The sequence below is a fragment of the Aspergillus pseudonomiae genome (genome assembly GCF_009193645.1).
Source record: "Aspergillus pseudonomiae strain CBS 119388 unplaced genomic scaffold BDV37scaffold_40, whole genome shotgun sequence".
In the NCBI taxonomy this organism is placed as follows: Eukaryota; Fungi; Ascomycota; class Eurotiomycetes; order Eurotiales; family Aspergillaceae; genus Aspergillus; species Aspergillus pseudonomiae.
In genome coordinates, this window is record NW_022476032.1 from 76,342 (window position 1) to 90,671 (window position 14,330).

The 14,330-nt window shown below is 50.1% G+C and overlaps 6 protein-coding genes across 6 annotated transcripts; 2 read left to right on the plus strand and 4 right to left on the minus strand.

Annotated features, from left to right (window-relative positions):
• Window positions 1-458: 458 nt before the first annotated feature.
• Window positions 459-1,939, minus strand: BDV37DRAFT_272133 (Zn(II)2Cys6 transcription factor domain-containing protein; the record flags this gene model as incomplete). Its single annotated transcript, XM_032084822.1, has 2 exons — window positions 459-1,718; window positions 1,907-1,939. 2 exons carry the CDS (start codon window positions 1,937-1,939, stop codon window positions 459-461), a joined length of 1,293 nt encoding a protein of 430 aa, XP_031940680.1.
• A 2,734-nt stretch (window positions 1,940-4,673) lies between these two features.
• Window positions 4,674-5,182, plus strand: BDV37DRAFT_283782 (uncharacterized protein; the record flags this gene model as incomplete). The annotated part of the gene is made up of 2 exons (XM_032087364.1): window positions 4,674-5,076; window positions 5,139-5,182. 2 exons carry the CDS (start codon window positions 4,674-4,676, stop codon window positions 5,180-5,182), a joined length of 447 nt encoding a protein of 148 aa, XP_031940681.1.
• Window positions 5,183-5,359: 177 nt separating this feature from the next.
• BDV37DRAFT_143261 (phosphofructokinase 2) lies at window positions 5,360-8,240 on the minus strand. Its single transcript, XM_032078855.1, has 4 exons — window positions 8,076-8,240; window positions 7,168-7,943; window positions 6,637-7,095; window positions 5,360-6,582 (listed from the first exon to the last, which is right to left on the minus strand). Exons 2-4 carry the CDS (start codon window positions 7,912-7,914, stop codon window positions 5,461-5,463), a joined length of 2,328 nt encoding a protein of 775 aa, XP_031940682.1. The 5' UTR covers window positions 7,915-7,943; window positions 8,076-8,240; the 3' UTR covers window positions 5,360-5,460.
• Window positions 8,241-8,793: 553 nt separating this feature from the next.
• On the minus strand, window positions 8,794-10,374 carry BDV37DRAFT_143235 (NRDE family protein). Its single transcript, XM_032078854.1, has 2 exons — window positions 9,929-10,374; window positions 8,794-9,870 (listed from the first exon to the last, which is right to left on the minus strand). The coding sequence occupies exons 1-2, from the start codon at window positions 9,992-9,994 to the stop codon at window positions 8,968-8,970; spliced, it is 969 nt and encodes a 322-aa protein (XP_031940683.1). The 5' UTR covers window positions 9,995-10,374; the 3' UTR covers window positions 8,794-8,967.
• A 129-nt stretch (window positions 10,375-10,503) lies between these two features.
• On the minus strand, window positions 10,504-11,794 carry BDV37DRAFT_143307 (glutathione S-transferase family protein). Its single transcript, XM_032078856.1, has 4 exons — window positions 11,623-11,794; window positions 11,409-11,560; window positions 10,979-11,350; window positions 10,504-10,917 (listed from the first exon to the last, which is right to left on the minus strand). The coding sequence occupies exons 2-4, from the start codon at window positions 11,504-11,506 to the stop codon at window positions 10,755-10,757; spliced, it is 633 nt and encodes a 210-aa protein (XP_031940684.1). The 5' UTR covers window positions 11,507-11,560; window positions 11,623-11,794; the 3' UTR covers window positions 10,504-10,754.
• An 813-nt stretch (window positions 11,795-12,607) lies between these two features.
• On the plus strand, window positions 12,608-14,327 carry BDV37DRAFT_250380 (uncharacterized protein). The gene has a single exon (XM_032082177.1). It carries the CDS (start codon window positions 13,103-13,105, stop codon window positions 13,754-13,756), a length of 654 nt encoding a protein of 217 aa, XP_031940685.1. The 5' UTR covers window positions 12,608-13,102; the 3' UTR covers window positions 13,757-14,327.
• Window positions 14,328-14,330: the final 3 nt, after the last annotated feature.

The window sequence follows — 14,330 nt, forward strand, 5'->3', positions numbered from 1 at the left end:
ATACGGCTCCGTTCTCGGAGGCCGAATGTCTAGATCCAAGCACTACTAGTATAGTTGGACTGGATTGATTGGCGAGAGCACATACATTTACTTCATTGGGTGAGCTTACGTTGAGTAAAATTTGCTCGTGGATGAGACATAACAAAGCTATTCCTGTTAACAATGATAATACTAAAGAAACGATTTATATACCAGGGCTAGAGCATTCTTATATCCTTACTGCGCTCAATTGAACGTGGATGAGATCAGGAAGGAAAACAACTACAATGTATGAGTGGTGACGTGTATCCTTGACACTACCTATGTAAATCCATTCCGCCAGGGTATACGAATTAGGACTTTTTGGACCAGCTGTCTGTGAGGACCAATCTCCAATCTCTTCGGTATAAAGCGGTATTAATCGATATAAAAGATTATTAGGGAAAGGAAAGTCAAGGGGAGAAAAAGAACACGTGATATCATGCCTCGCTCGCCTCCAATGCACTCGTTAACTGGTCCAAATGCTGCTTCATCTCCTCACATAACTTTTCATGCCGGCCATGGGCATATGGGAATTTCTCCCGACACAACACGTCCATTAATCTGGAAAGGCACACCCCCGCGCGCTTTAGTTCCCTGAGGAAGATGCCCTCGCAGATAGCCTTCTGCTCGACGAAGTCTATCTCGAACACGCCGAAGCGGATCAGGCGCTCCGCACAGCCCATGGACTGATGTGCTTCTGACCGCAGTGTGAAGTCGCGGTATCCGAAGTTGAACAGGGTGATGATTTTGCTCAAAGCAACGGTGAACAGCAAGTGGCCATCGTACATCTGCTCAAAACCGAGGCTCTCGGTCAGATGTAGGAGAGTTGTCAGGTACTGCTGGTTGGCGGCCAGTACGGCGTCGAGCGTATGGTTCTCCTTCATGCGCTGCCGGCCCATGACGAGTGTCTGTTCGATGTCGTGCAGCAGTTGCAGGTACACTGTGTAGCTCGTTTCTGGGCCCATGTTTCCCAAGGCGCTGACCGGGTATATTACATCATCAGCGAGGTACTCGGGTGGAGTTGCGGGCTGCCGGATCGAAGTCGTGCAAGATCGACTGGGGTTGCAGCTACCGCTGGCGACATTCGTCTCCATCTCCCAGTCGTGGCTGAGGCGACGGTCGAGACTTAAGGAGCCTCTACTCGCTGAGATTTCTAGTCCCGGGGTTGGGAGGCTGTTGGCGCTGAGGGGCTCCAGGTCGGAGGACCAGCAGAAGTTGCCAGGTTCTTGGGGGCCCAGGTCAATATTGGGACCCAGAGGATGAGCTATATGGTGTGTTGAAGTGGGTACTGTGTCTGTGAGGGAGAGACCATCCTGTACACAGCTATCCCCGGGGTAAAATTGCATGCTGCTCGAATAATCGTGCACTATTAACGGGGTGATTATAGGATCTACGGCGAAGTTGGACGGGATATGGCGTGCTGAAGGAGTCATCCCTTGTCCGCCTTCATCCTTGATAGCGTGTGAAAATGGCTTAAATGATGCGACTGTCTCATTTGTGGACTCCAGGCGAGAGGGCGATGTGAGCGATGTGGATGATGGGGGAGCGGTAACGGCGGCGGCGGCGGCTGCTGCTGCGGCGCGGTTGGCTTTGCTTCGTTTCCCAGGCACCTTCCCAATCCTTGAGATCGAGAAGATACAGTCCAGGCTAAGATTAGCGCAGCGTTGACAGCCAGTTTTCTCTCCTGAGCAGCGGACCTACGGACGAGAGTTATATCTCATGTTTCTATGCAAATATATCTGTGCTTTCCCGCTTACCTTAGCGGCATGACACTCATTGCAGGCAGCACGAAGCTTGGGTGGCCTCTTGGAGATGGTACGGGCACTATAAGTAGGTGTCAGCTTATTTGATAGGCAGAAACTGACTATAGGGAAGTAGTACTCACGATGACATGGTTAAGATGGCCTTCGGATGGCATGGACAGAGCACGGAGCGAAGGCAAGCTGGGTCCAATAGTTCAGGCAGGAGGCACAATGTTGAGGATGGGAGTGACGATAGGTGTACTAGAGCCAGAGGTATCTGAAGCTGCCTATGTATCTCTGTGATGTATAGGCGAGGCTGACACTCATCACCTTAGGCCTCAGTCTTCCATAGACCGGTAGGGTCCCCGGGCCACGCAACACCAATCCAAGGTCATTAGGGATGAAATAGACCAACGAGAGGAAGACGTTATCTATAAAGAAAAATAAAAATGCCTATACAGATAGTCCATCCATACCTTATTGACCAAGTGAGCCATACAACGATTTTGCAGCGGTAGATTCGCCTCCGCCATTGGATAAAAATAGCAGGGGCCACATAGTCCGCTGAGGACTGACTACCTGGAACGACGCATCTTATACTGGGTTTCAAATTGCACCAATCCGTCTCTGTGGTTTGCCTTGAGCTTGCGAGGGTCTATCTTTCCCTTGCGAACAGCAAAAACAAGAGAAAGTCTAGATTCAGGGTAACTAGTACCTAGGTAAGTATCTGCCTGGCCTCGATAGCTCACCTAATTAAAGGCCACCGGCTCGAGCTCAGTCCTCTGCTAGGGTACATCGGCCAGGATCGCTGACGTTTCGCGATATGCTGTGCCACCATCGCGGCTCCGTAAGTGGAGGATTGACAATGCAGCGTGACCTGCCAGCTTAGGCAGAGTGCAGAACAAAGGACTCGAGCAAAGCAGAAGGATTCGATATCAAGGTGACACGCTGCTGACATCCCACCAGTATGGGTTCACTCCGTCAAGCATCGCAGGCGAGCTGTCCAATGACCAACGGTCCACAACCCGGTCGAAGCACTGGCCGCAACCAGGATAACATTCATTCTTACTAAATGACTTGGGATCACGACCGCTGCTCCTGCCTTTTCCAGCCACTATCGATCCAGTTCAGTGTGCATGCAGCCTCACCGGGAAACCACTTAGGCGCCTGCGACCCTCATAACGGTCTTTCTAACCAGTTTTGTATATCTTTGTCGTGTCGCATCGTCGAGCGTCCAGTGTCATATGGCACGGAGCTCGAGTCCAAAGCGCTGGCTAGCCCTGGACAAGCCCGAAGATAAGATCGTCACCTATGGCCCATTGTTCCCTTCCCATCCTTGGTCCGATCTCGACCCATCCTCCGATAGATCCGGCGTAGCTCCCCGCACGTCGTACTCGGATGTCATTTCCACGTATGTGAATCGATACTACGGGGCGCCGCCTGGGTGGCTGGGCTAGGAACAGCCCGGGTGAGCCATGTATATCAGGGCGTACCCTGGGATAAACCATCTCGTAATGCGATAGACGGTGCCATGGTGTCTCGAGAGCACTACATATATAATCAGTGTCAGCTTCGCCTATCAGGACTTCATTATCATATACAAAATACACTCGCTCGATTGCAAATCCCCAGAAAAAGAATACAATGACGTGTATCTTTACTCCACGATTACTTTAACAGCACCGACCCCACCCACCATCCATCAGCATAGAATGACCCTCGCGTCAAGCACAATAAAACCGTTACCTAGCCCTACACCGTGCAACCCAACCAGCCCCCTAGCTAGCCCAAGCTCACACCTATGCCTCACACGTCAGAACCAAGGGACCGCGACCTTCTCTCTCAGGTTGAGAGACCCTGAGCAAGCCGAAGCGGGGTACAACGAAGAACAGGACCACCCGTTCCACGTCCCTTTCATCCAGGACCAATTCCGAAACCGACCATATCACTATACCCACAGGAGGCGATCCGACCCCAGCAGAGCCACGGTAATACGACGGCTGCAATTGGCCCAACAAGTGAATTCAATCTCTGCTGTGCAGCCGTGGATCCTGTTTTTCCGGGTTGTTGTTGTTGTTGTTGTTGTTGTTGATTCAATTCCGGCATTGTGGTGATTTTCCATGAAGGAATCCAGACTCGTGTAGTATACTTGCTACATTTGCAGTATGTGTTCTGCATACAGTCAACATATAATAGAAAGTCTACTTAGCTGCTAGACCCCCTTACCACAAAAATAAGATCTCAAACCCTCTCAGGGTGAACACCTCATATCCGAAACTTAATGCATAAATACAGATAGGATGAGCACATAAAACACACCGTAACCCCTCCCAAGAAACTCAAACCCACAACCCCCCCAAAAAAACCTCACCAAATGATACCATCCCCAAAAAAGAGATCACAAGCCCCCTAAAATCCCTCTCTCAAAGCCAACACGGCTTTTGCATCATAACGTACGATCAGCGCGAGGATCGCCGGAGCCACGGGCCCCTGATTGGGTCACACCGCACCCGGTTAGGGCTTCCGTGGCCTGATCACGGGTCACAGGACCGGGATCGCCACACCGGATGATCGCGTTCCTGGAGTGCAACTTTCGTCATTGGGTGTGAGATGGGCGGTGCATTGAGGGATGAGTTTTTGCTTCATAAGGATGGGGGTCGGCAGGGTTGTTGTTGCTGTTGTTGGTCCAATACATAGTCTTGTTCATATTCACAGCTACAGCTACTGCTTACTTCCTTATCTACTATCTATCTATCTATTCCTCGGGTGTAGTATATGGTCATCTTGACTTGTACCTCTATACTACAATACTATACATTACCTCTCGAAGAGTGATTCACTCGGTCATCAATAAGAAGACGCAATCATATCATCGCTATAGCTACACTACAAGAGGCGAAAAGGAGCAAAATGAGCTTCACAAAAAACTTGACCAGAGCCCTAAACACCACCCCCCTACGCCAGCAACGCAGCACAGCCACCTTCCCCTACGCAACGCACGAGCCACTCGAATACAGGCTCAGCAGGCTCTCCTTATCCAAAATCAAGCAGGAGTCTGCCCGGCCAGAGCCCGACCTGCGTCATGTTGTCGGGTATGCGTCAGTGAATCGCGCTGCGGGGGATAAGATGTATCAGAACCTGGTGCGGGGGGTGGAGCTTCTACGGACGGAGAGGAAGGCAAAGTATGCGGTTGGGAGGAGTAAGCTTTCTGCTTCTAATCCTTCCGCCGGTGTGAAAGGGAATGGGGCTGGGGATGGGGGATTGGGGGTACTTCGGACAAAAGAGGTAGTGGAGACAAGGCCTGTGGAGGAGAGTGAGTTGGAGGGGAGGGGACGGCGGAGGAGAAGGAGCTCGAAAAGGCTGAGGGAGGAGCAGGTTTAGTGGTTCTGGAGATTGGATGGGATGACTATGAGTTATGAGGTTATGGTTGTGTTTTCCATGGGAGTTTGTGTTTCTTGGGTGGGCGTTTTGGCTGGATCGGAATATGCTTTTCATGGTTTAAAGACTTACGGCGAAACGTTAAACGTGGCATTCGCATTGAGCGGTGCGTTATGCAAGTCTTTGAAAAAAAAAATGTCAATTCATTCGAGTTAAGAAAATCTGGCAATTGGGTGTCATCATTGGTGTATTAGCGGAATTGTAATTGAAGATCTTTTCGTAAACATTAGGCTATGAAAGGAATGGTAGAGTAAACCTCTCAGTTCGGGATTGCACACACGGACGAGCGCCCCGACAAGGAGTCCACAGCTTCTTGGATCTCCAACCAGCTCTGAGTCTTCGGCCGCTGTCGCTTCCAATCAGTATCGGTAGCTTCAACTCCGGTGGGACCTCCCATCGGCAGCAGAAGGATACGAGACTGCTTGATGCTGATTACCGTAGCTGAGTTTTCATCGTTCATGATCTCATCCGGCGACTGGTCTGTGAATGTCTCCAGATGTTCCATGCACTTGACGGCTAACCGAAACGCGCGAATACGGTCGATAGGTGAGACTTTGCCACCCTGCTGGAAGTGCCCTGGCACCACGCCCTGCGCATCAAAGCGATTCTTGGCTTCGTGTTTGATAATATTTGCGATCTCTGCTGTACTGTATATGGTGGACGTCTGGTCATTGCGGATGATCAGCTTGCCCGAACGATTGGCACCGTGATCCTTTGAGAACTGTTGGCGGAGGTACTCAATGTCGCTAGAGAGGCTCTGGAGAGTTATTCCTCGATCAGGCGTATACACGGTCATCGCTCCCGCGGCCAGCGCAGCAGCTGTCGCCTGGTACTCGGCTCCTTGCGCTTCAACAACAAACACGCTGTGCCCGGACGAGGACGCAGATTGCCGGACAACATCGCAGAAATAAACAAGGGTGTTGAGGCTGGTGTCGCTTCCAAGGGAATACTCCGTGCCAGGGACATTATTTGACATGCTTGCTGGGAGCAGGACAAGTGGAATCCGGAAAGCAGGATATTGCTCACGCGCCTTGCGCAGTTGGCTGACAGCTGTAAACGCTTCGAAGCCTCCTATAACGAAGAGCGCATCGAACTTATACCGCTCAAAGCATTGAGCTGTCGTTTCGATATCGTCTAACGGTAGTCCCGCATTGGTACCAAGGTCAGACCCGCCATCGTTGATCCAGTCACCAGACTCCAACCAATGCATTTCACGAACCGAGCCAGGGGTATCGTCATGATGCCGACAGAGACCAGGAAAACCATTGTGAATGGCGATCGGGGTGTGTCCTCTGGTTAAACAATAGGCGACCACTGCGCGCGTGGCTGGATTCATGCCTGCAGCTGGGGCACCGACGTGAATAATAGCAACTCGCATGCGCTGAAGTCTACATTAGGCTCAATTCGTGCATAATTAAGGTTAGGAATAGCATACCTTATTTTCGGGCAAGACCATTTTAGGATGAGCACTGGTGTTCAGACGTCGGTACGCGCTATGGTATTCCATAAATTCGGGGTCCCGAAGTGTTGTTGCTTTCTCAAACTCTTTGGCATGCATACTGGCATTAGCCTCCTTTGTTAGCGCAACAGTTTCAGCCAGAGACGAGCTTTTGATTCTATTTTCCTGGATAATCACCACCGGAGAGGGCGAGTCAGGAGTCATAGACAGCACTGCTTTGACGGCGTGGATGCCTTGCAACGTTGACAGCCAGCGGTCGTATGCACATGGGGATCCGCCTCGTTGGATGTGCCCCAGAACGGTGACGCGGGTATCGAGCCCGAGACGCTTGCTCAGAACATTTTTCACGGCAGACGACGAAATGCGATCCAAGTTGCTGTCCTGGGCTCCTTCCGCCAAAATAACGATAGTGCGACGTTTTCCACGGTTGCGATTCTAGTATTGATGTGTTAGTACGTCAGCCTGTCAAAGTGGACGTAGCGGGAGAAATTGTAATGATGGTAGTACCTTGGTAATTATCGAGCACATATCATCTTCCCAACCATCGCGTGGAGGCCTCTCCGGGATAAACAACCAATCTGCCCCAGTTGCGATGGCAGCCATCAACGCTAACCAGCCACAGTGTCGGCCCATAACTTCGACGACGAAGCCTCGGCGATGAGAGGATGCCGTATCAAACACTGCATCGACCGCCTCACAAATTCGTGTTAACGCAGAATAGCATCCAATGGTGGCATCCGTGCCGGAAAAGTCATTGTCGATAGAGCCGAGCAGTCCAACAATGTTCAAGTTCTGATGGGATGCGACTTGTGCCACAGTCAAAACACCTGTTGAGACCAGCTCATTGAGTAACTCTGGCCATTCCGACCGAAAGAGGTCTGCCCCGGTCAAACTTCCGTCTCCACCACAGACGACTAGGGCGTCAATGCCAAAAAGCACCATGTTTCTCGCAGCCTGGAGACGACCTTCTCGTTCGCGGAAACGATCACAGCGCACGGAGCCAATGAGTGTCCCTCCACGCGATAGGAAGCCCCGAACGTCTTCCCAGTACAGAGGATGCATCATTGCACCGCCTTGAATGAGTCCCTCGTAGCCTTCGTGGATTGCCCATGCTTCGCAGCCGTTCTGGATTGCTGTGCGGACGACTGCGCGGATTGCTCCATTCATCCCCGGAGCATCCCCTCCTGATGTCAGGATGCCAATGCGGCGGGGTTTGCGTCTTGAAGAGTAACTATCTAGTATGGAGTTGGTCATGGTGTGAATTAGTCAAAGATCACAACAAACTATAGACGTGAGTGACGTTGATACGAGTATGGCGATGTTGTGATAAATGGGACAACAGATCCTTGGAGGCAGCAAGAGAACTGACTTTATCTGGGATGGAAAACAGGGTAAGAAATGAAATCTCCGCATACTCCTGTCCCCGATCTCACATCCCGTGATGGGCTGATGGCAGTGGGATTCCCTTTGTTCTCACAGGCCAATATGGTCCGATGTGGTACTCGGGCAATGGCAGATGTAGGACAAGGGTCACAAGGGAATGAATGAAAGATGCCTAAGCTAATCATTGTCCTGTTTGTGATAGTTGAACCACCCAAGTGTTCGCATTCACCTGTTACTAGTACTCAGTGGGATCACAACGCAATTTGCCACACTAAATCAAGAAAAAGGAAAACAACATGACAGGGGATCAGGAACGGCGTGGCTGCGTGGAAGATAATCATTAGTGTAGCTGCGGACGGGGACCTCCGAACCATTCCGGAACCCCAATTGTCTACAAAACCTTGTCATTTGTCTGGACCCCTCGATCTGGGCATTGATCCTTCGACTTATTACGGAAGATTGTGTGCGACAAAAGTACCACAGCTGGCGCCATATTACTGACAAATAAGGAACCCAGAAGAACGCTAAATTCTGGGACGAATGCTACACTGATAACGACAGTAATCACCCATGTCATGGGGCATGCCGCATAGACTATTGCCCTTTGGTGTCAATCAGTATTCCACAATGAACCCACACAACATGCGACTCTAAGCTAAACTCGCCGCGTCATGGGGTATCGGGATGCCGATGGATTCCTGTGTCCGAACTGAAGACAACGTGACCGACGGCGTGATACCATTGACGTGGGAATTGAGCCCACAAATTAAAGCTCCGATAGAAACTATTGTTTGACCGTTGGACCAATACGCTGGATCATTAGACTTTATGATTTGAGAGATATGTCCCCAAAACGCCACAATGCCCTCTAGATATACATGGACGAACTAGAATCGCGTGAAACCGAAACTCCTGGTATGGCGTTTACTTTTCAATCCGGAACCCAAATGACCGGTCGCGAGCCTCTGTAGAGACTGGCTGAGCATCATCGTCGTACAATGTACGTTCAAAGAATCGGACTCGCCCATCGAACCCCACCAAGATGACCGTCTGCTTCTGTGTCGCATACAGACCTTCCAGATATGCACGATTGGGCGTCCCCTCGGGAGTAGACGGTAGGACTGGACTCTCCTCCCTCTTGTCTTGCCTGGCTGGTAGCTCTGCTTCATCCCGCACCTGTTTGTCGCAGCCAATAGGTGGAATAAAAACACTCTGCGAAAGATGCGGGATGTATTCCTGGACACCCGCATTGTTGTTCAATCGAGGTAGCGTATCCAGACTAAGCACATCCAACAGCCTCTCAATCAAAGCGTCCTCGCTTTCTTGATTCTGCACATGCCCCGCAATCGCATCAACAAGCGCGTCTTCTCCCTTCTCAACCTTTGGCCAAGACCGATCATCGTAGTCCGTATTGCTTAACCCGACCGTTTGGCCCGGTTTGTCCGCGATCCAAGAAATCGGCTCTGTCTCCGACGCCCGGCTGGCCATAATCGCGAGCGGCTCCATAACATTTCCACAAACGAGGTTAAATCCACCGATATTTGCTAACTCCCCGTTGGCAGTCCATTGGTTCACGAACTCTTGCGTGGTTTGCGCGCTATCCGGCGGTGATGCGAGCCAGCTGTTGACGACCTCACCGCGGCTGTATTTCCCAACAGCTTTTGCGCAGGTGTCTTCATGGTAGTTTGTTAGCACAGCAACGCGGCCTTGTTTTGTGATACCCAGCCAGGTGGGATGGATGGGGCGCACAAGATCTCGGGCGCTGAGGACGTGGGAATGAGGGGATGGCCACCAGCCTGCACGGGATGTTGGCCGGTGAAGGAATTCCTGTGATGTGGTCAGTGTTAGATGTTACCATGGTCTATGAAGCGTGTGGAATACGTACATCTCGGTTGTTGCAGATGATGAGGTGATATTGCGGATGAGCGGTGGAAAAAAAGGCGATACACATGCTGAATGATATGTAGTAGTAGATTGATAGTCAGTCTAGGGCGGCTATATGATCCAGCATTGTAGCTCCTTGGGGCTTGCATTTATCTATAAAGTGAATCAGACGGACGGAAGATCTCGTACGACCGTACGGGAAAGCACGGGTGTCCCGACCAGTGAGGCGAGTGTCAGGCGATTGGACACATGGCGAGGGCAGCTGGCATTCGGTTGCAGAATCTCTTTGGCTGACCACAGTTGGCCACGTAGGGAAGCCAAGTGAATTCTGTCATGTTTTACTCAAGAACCAGCGAATCGGACGGTGATATCATCATTATGATTACTTTATGCTACATAAGAGCCAACCGAGGTCACATGCCTTCTCCCCGCATTTACTATTTTTATATGGTGGATATTGCTCCGCAACCATTTATGCATGCAGCGTGATTCTAGACTCTTGGGTGGTTGAGGTGCGTCTCACACGAGCATATCTGTAACGTACGATCATATTGCAGGGTGTTGAGAAAGTACTTATTGACTTGCCGAGCAATTTGTTTTCGTTGACGGAAATGATCAGTGGTCTAGAATTGGAGCCGATGGAATGTACAAATCGCTGATCTATAACAACCCAGTAGATATCTATAACATACACTACTCTATACAGGAAACGTGAACAGTGGATACAATTAAGGAATTAAAGGAGCGACAAGTCCATCACACATCGCTTCAATCTCTGTCAGCTGTCCTGACCAATGGCGTAGTCAATTGGTGATAGAAGGGCTATTCTATCCGCGGATCTTTAGATGAACAGCATTGAAGCCTTTCTGCACTGCCGGACGCTGATAAACCCGATCGTACCATATTGTCAGCTCCGGGAACCTCTCAAGGTCGAGACCAGCTGAGCCTGCGGCAGCCACGTAGGGGAGGTGGAGGAGATCCGCAAGGGTGCTGCACATGGTTAGCTTTATATGGGCGCGATACCAAAGGGGTGTATAACGAGATAGCGCACCATTTCTTGCCCACCAGGTAGTTACTGTGCGACTTCTGCAGATGCTGCTCGAGGTGAAGATACAGACTGATAGCCTTTCTGGCGAAGGGGATGCCATCCTTTGCATCGAGATCGAAGCGGTGCTCTTCTGGATGGGCTGCATTGGGCTCAGTTAAGGATGCAACGAATTTGTTGACCTCATCATCCTCCTTGGAGCCCTTCTTATAAGACACTTCATGAGCTGTGTCATAGCGCGCAATCAGGTACGACACAACCTCGTGGAACCCGGAACGATCGACGGACTCGCCGTCGCTTTGAATGTTCCTGAGCACCGGGAGACTTTTCGCATCAATATCTTCTGGTTTTTCGACCAGATGAAGGCGATAGGGGAGTCTGAAACAGAGGCAATTAGCCAGGATTCATAGGGATTGTTATGGTTCAGGGGACCCACTTGAGTTCCTCGAGGATGACGGCAATAATGGCTCCCTCTCTTTGGCCTTCGGAGGCGAAAAGAGAGATCATTCCTCGCTGTTCTTGGAAGACGTTCATTGCGACAGTCGTAGTGTAAATGAGATTGAGTGCGAAAAATTCTTGGAAAGAAGTCTAATGGAGAAAAAAAATATTAATATAAAAAAAGGGCGAGGGGTATTGTTGAGTTCAGTTGCCTAAAAAGAAAGAACCCCTCATTTCTCGTGCGCTGCGCACGTGGGCGAAGCACACCGCTAAGAGACAAACTCAATTTCGTTTTGACTCTTCCTTTGACCACTTTTAACTGATAATTAGGATCTTCACTAATAGCGATCATTTATGACGCCATGCACGGGGCGAAGGATCATGTCCCTCCCTAAACAAGCATTTAGTCAATTCCGAGCCTATCGATAGCTTGTCGCTCCGGAAATGTCGCACAATGTGTGGGTTGACATCATGATAATCTCAGACGGTTACTCGAAGCCTTTTCGCAGTACCCTGAACGGGTTCATATTTTGATGTACAAGCACTGAGCGATTCGACAAAAGTCCTGCAACGTGTTCAACAGATATTGTGGTCTGTTCTCCGCAAAGTGTCAAGGAACACAGACCAGCAAACTGGGCGATCTGCAGCCAATGGATGGACTAGCCTGAACAATACTCCCATGCTTTTCGCTGCAAAGATGATCGCCCGTTGATCTGGCCATCAATCTAGAATATACAATCGCTCGCGCTAGAAAAGAATGTTCGACAGGGGCCATCTTGCCACCCTTATCAGTGACAGCGCTAGTGGGCATAGTGGATGGTTGCAATGCAGCGTTTCACTCCTAGTCGGTCCCCCCCAGAACAGCGTACTTTTTATCTACTTATTTATTCATCTATTCCCTTATTACATATTATTATCATGTCTGTCATTCGTCCTACCCACTTTTGAATAATAATCATAGCTCCGCCAGGGGTCACCAGCACAATATTATGATAGAGTGGGGTTAGAGTAATGACCAGCTAGGAAAATTATATCGGAGAAATGGAGGTTCGCAGAACGACAGCCGCATAACGACACCGCAAAGCAACCTGCCATTCTCCTTACTGAAGCAAGTGTCAGCTACTCAGCAATCAATCTTGTACGAGGCTTCAATGCCATGAATTTAATTTGTAGCTTAGGGCTAACGGGGACGAAAAGAGGCTTAAGCACCGAAACCCTGCTAATGCCGAGTCGGAGCCGAGCGCGAAGTTTCGCGGTCCAGACAGCGTCGCATGAGGTCATTTTTTACAAGGATCGCACGAAAAGAAAATAAAAGTCCCTAATGTCGGAGATAAATCCTAGTGTTGACCTGTCTAACTCATGGCACAATCCTCTCCATCCTAGATACCTGTGGCACCCATTCTGAAACGCCTCGGGTTTATTTAAAGCTGTTGAACCCTCTCTCCTTTGGTTCGGTAACCCCAACTATCCGCTGGTCCAACCCAACGCAAAATGCCCGCAACTTCAGCACATCTGTGGAAACTCCAGTACCAAGATCTTCCCTATGCATGGGATAATTTAATTGGCGTAGATGCCGAGGTGGCGCCGATGTCTACGTTTGGTACGATCATTCAGCCAGTGCCCGCCAACCCTCATCGACGAGTAAGTACCCTGAGGAAAAGACACCCCGTCATCTAGTCAGTCCATGATCTAATGATTATGCAGCCGAATTCTCAAGATGCTCTCGATTCTCCCTGCTACTTGCCACAATGGTCTCCATCTTCCGTACCATCTTCCGCAGACCTTCTCCCGTGGGAAGCGTACGAGAATTGGACATCACCGAAGCACTCATTCGCCGTACCCAGCCAGTTTGAGGACGCGCCTGTGCTACCGCCACTCAAACAAGATTCAATACAGAACACATCGAAACACTCCTCTATACCTCGGACCTCGCTCCCGCAATCTCATTGCACTGCCTCGAGCTCAACCGTCGCCTCGTTATCGCCACCTCCATCTTCCCCATCTGGTTCGCCCAGTTCCACTCCTCATGAAGGTCCAGTGCATCCTTCATCCCGGCGCTCAGCACATAACAGAATTGAAAAACGCTACCGGGAGAATCTCAGTAAGAATTTTGCTGCATTGGAGTCGTCTCTGCAAGGCTATTACACGCGAGGGGTTGGAAGTGGCAGGCCCCGCTTCTACTGTCAAAGGAAACATGCTTCTAAGAAGATGGCAGTTCTGACCGATGCTGTTAATTATATCGGGGAGTTGGAGACGGAGACAGTCATGTTGAAAAAGAAGCTGGAGACATTGCGGCAAGCGCTGCTACCGAATGGAATATGGAAATACACCCTGAACGATGACTAAAATTTTGCTGTTGAGAGTTTCGGATGCCACAGGGGAGTCACTTTCTAAAAACACACTCGTGCCTCGGCAAGTGTGACTTTCTGTACATATCATGTAGTGTATTAACGGTAGCGATCCTGGATCATGATGAATAATCCCTAATGCAAATGGCTACAGTTCCCAACGCTTCGCTCTCCAGATGCCTCCTGCCAATACTAAGACCACATGATGCTTAATAGGTGAGATATAGATCAAAATGATCGGCCAGTTCCGTGAAGAAAGGAAATTGTATGTCTAGACCCGTCTATTTTTGCCCCCGGGCGCTATAAGCTTATGCCGGGGGCTGCCAATCAGAGAAGCTTTCAGGGGATCCATGGAACGCCAACTTCTTCACGTTGGACATGACATTTGAGAGGGGGCAATGTGAACGCTTGATTGGCTCTGCTAGCCGGCATCGTTTAACCGACCGTCCGAATTAACAGAGCTCTCGGCCGGACACGGAGACATCCCAATCCGGAATGGGAAAAGATGGAAACGGCGGCGGCAAAAAAAAAAGAAAGCAAAGTAAAAAAAAAAAAAAAAATTTAAAAAGAGG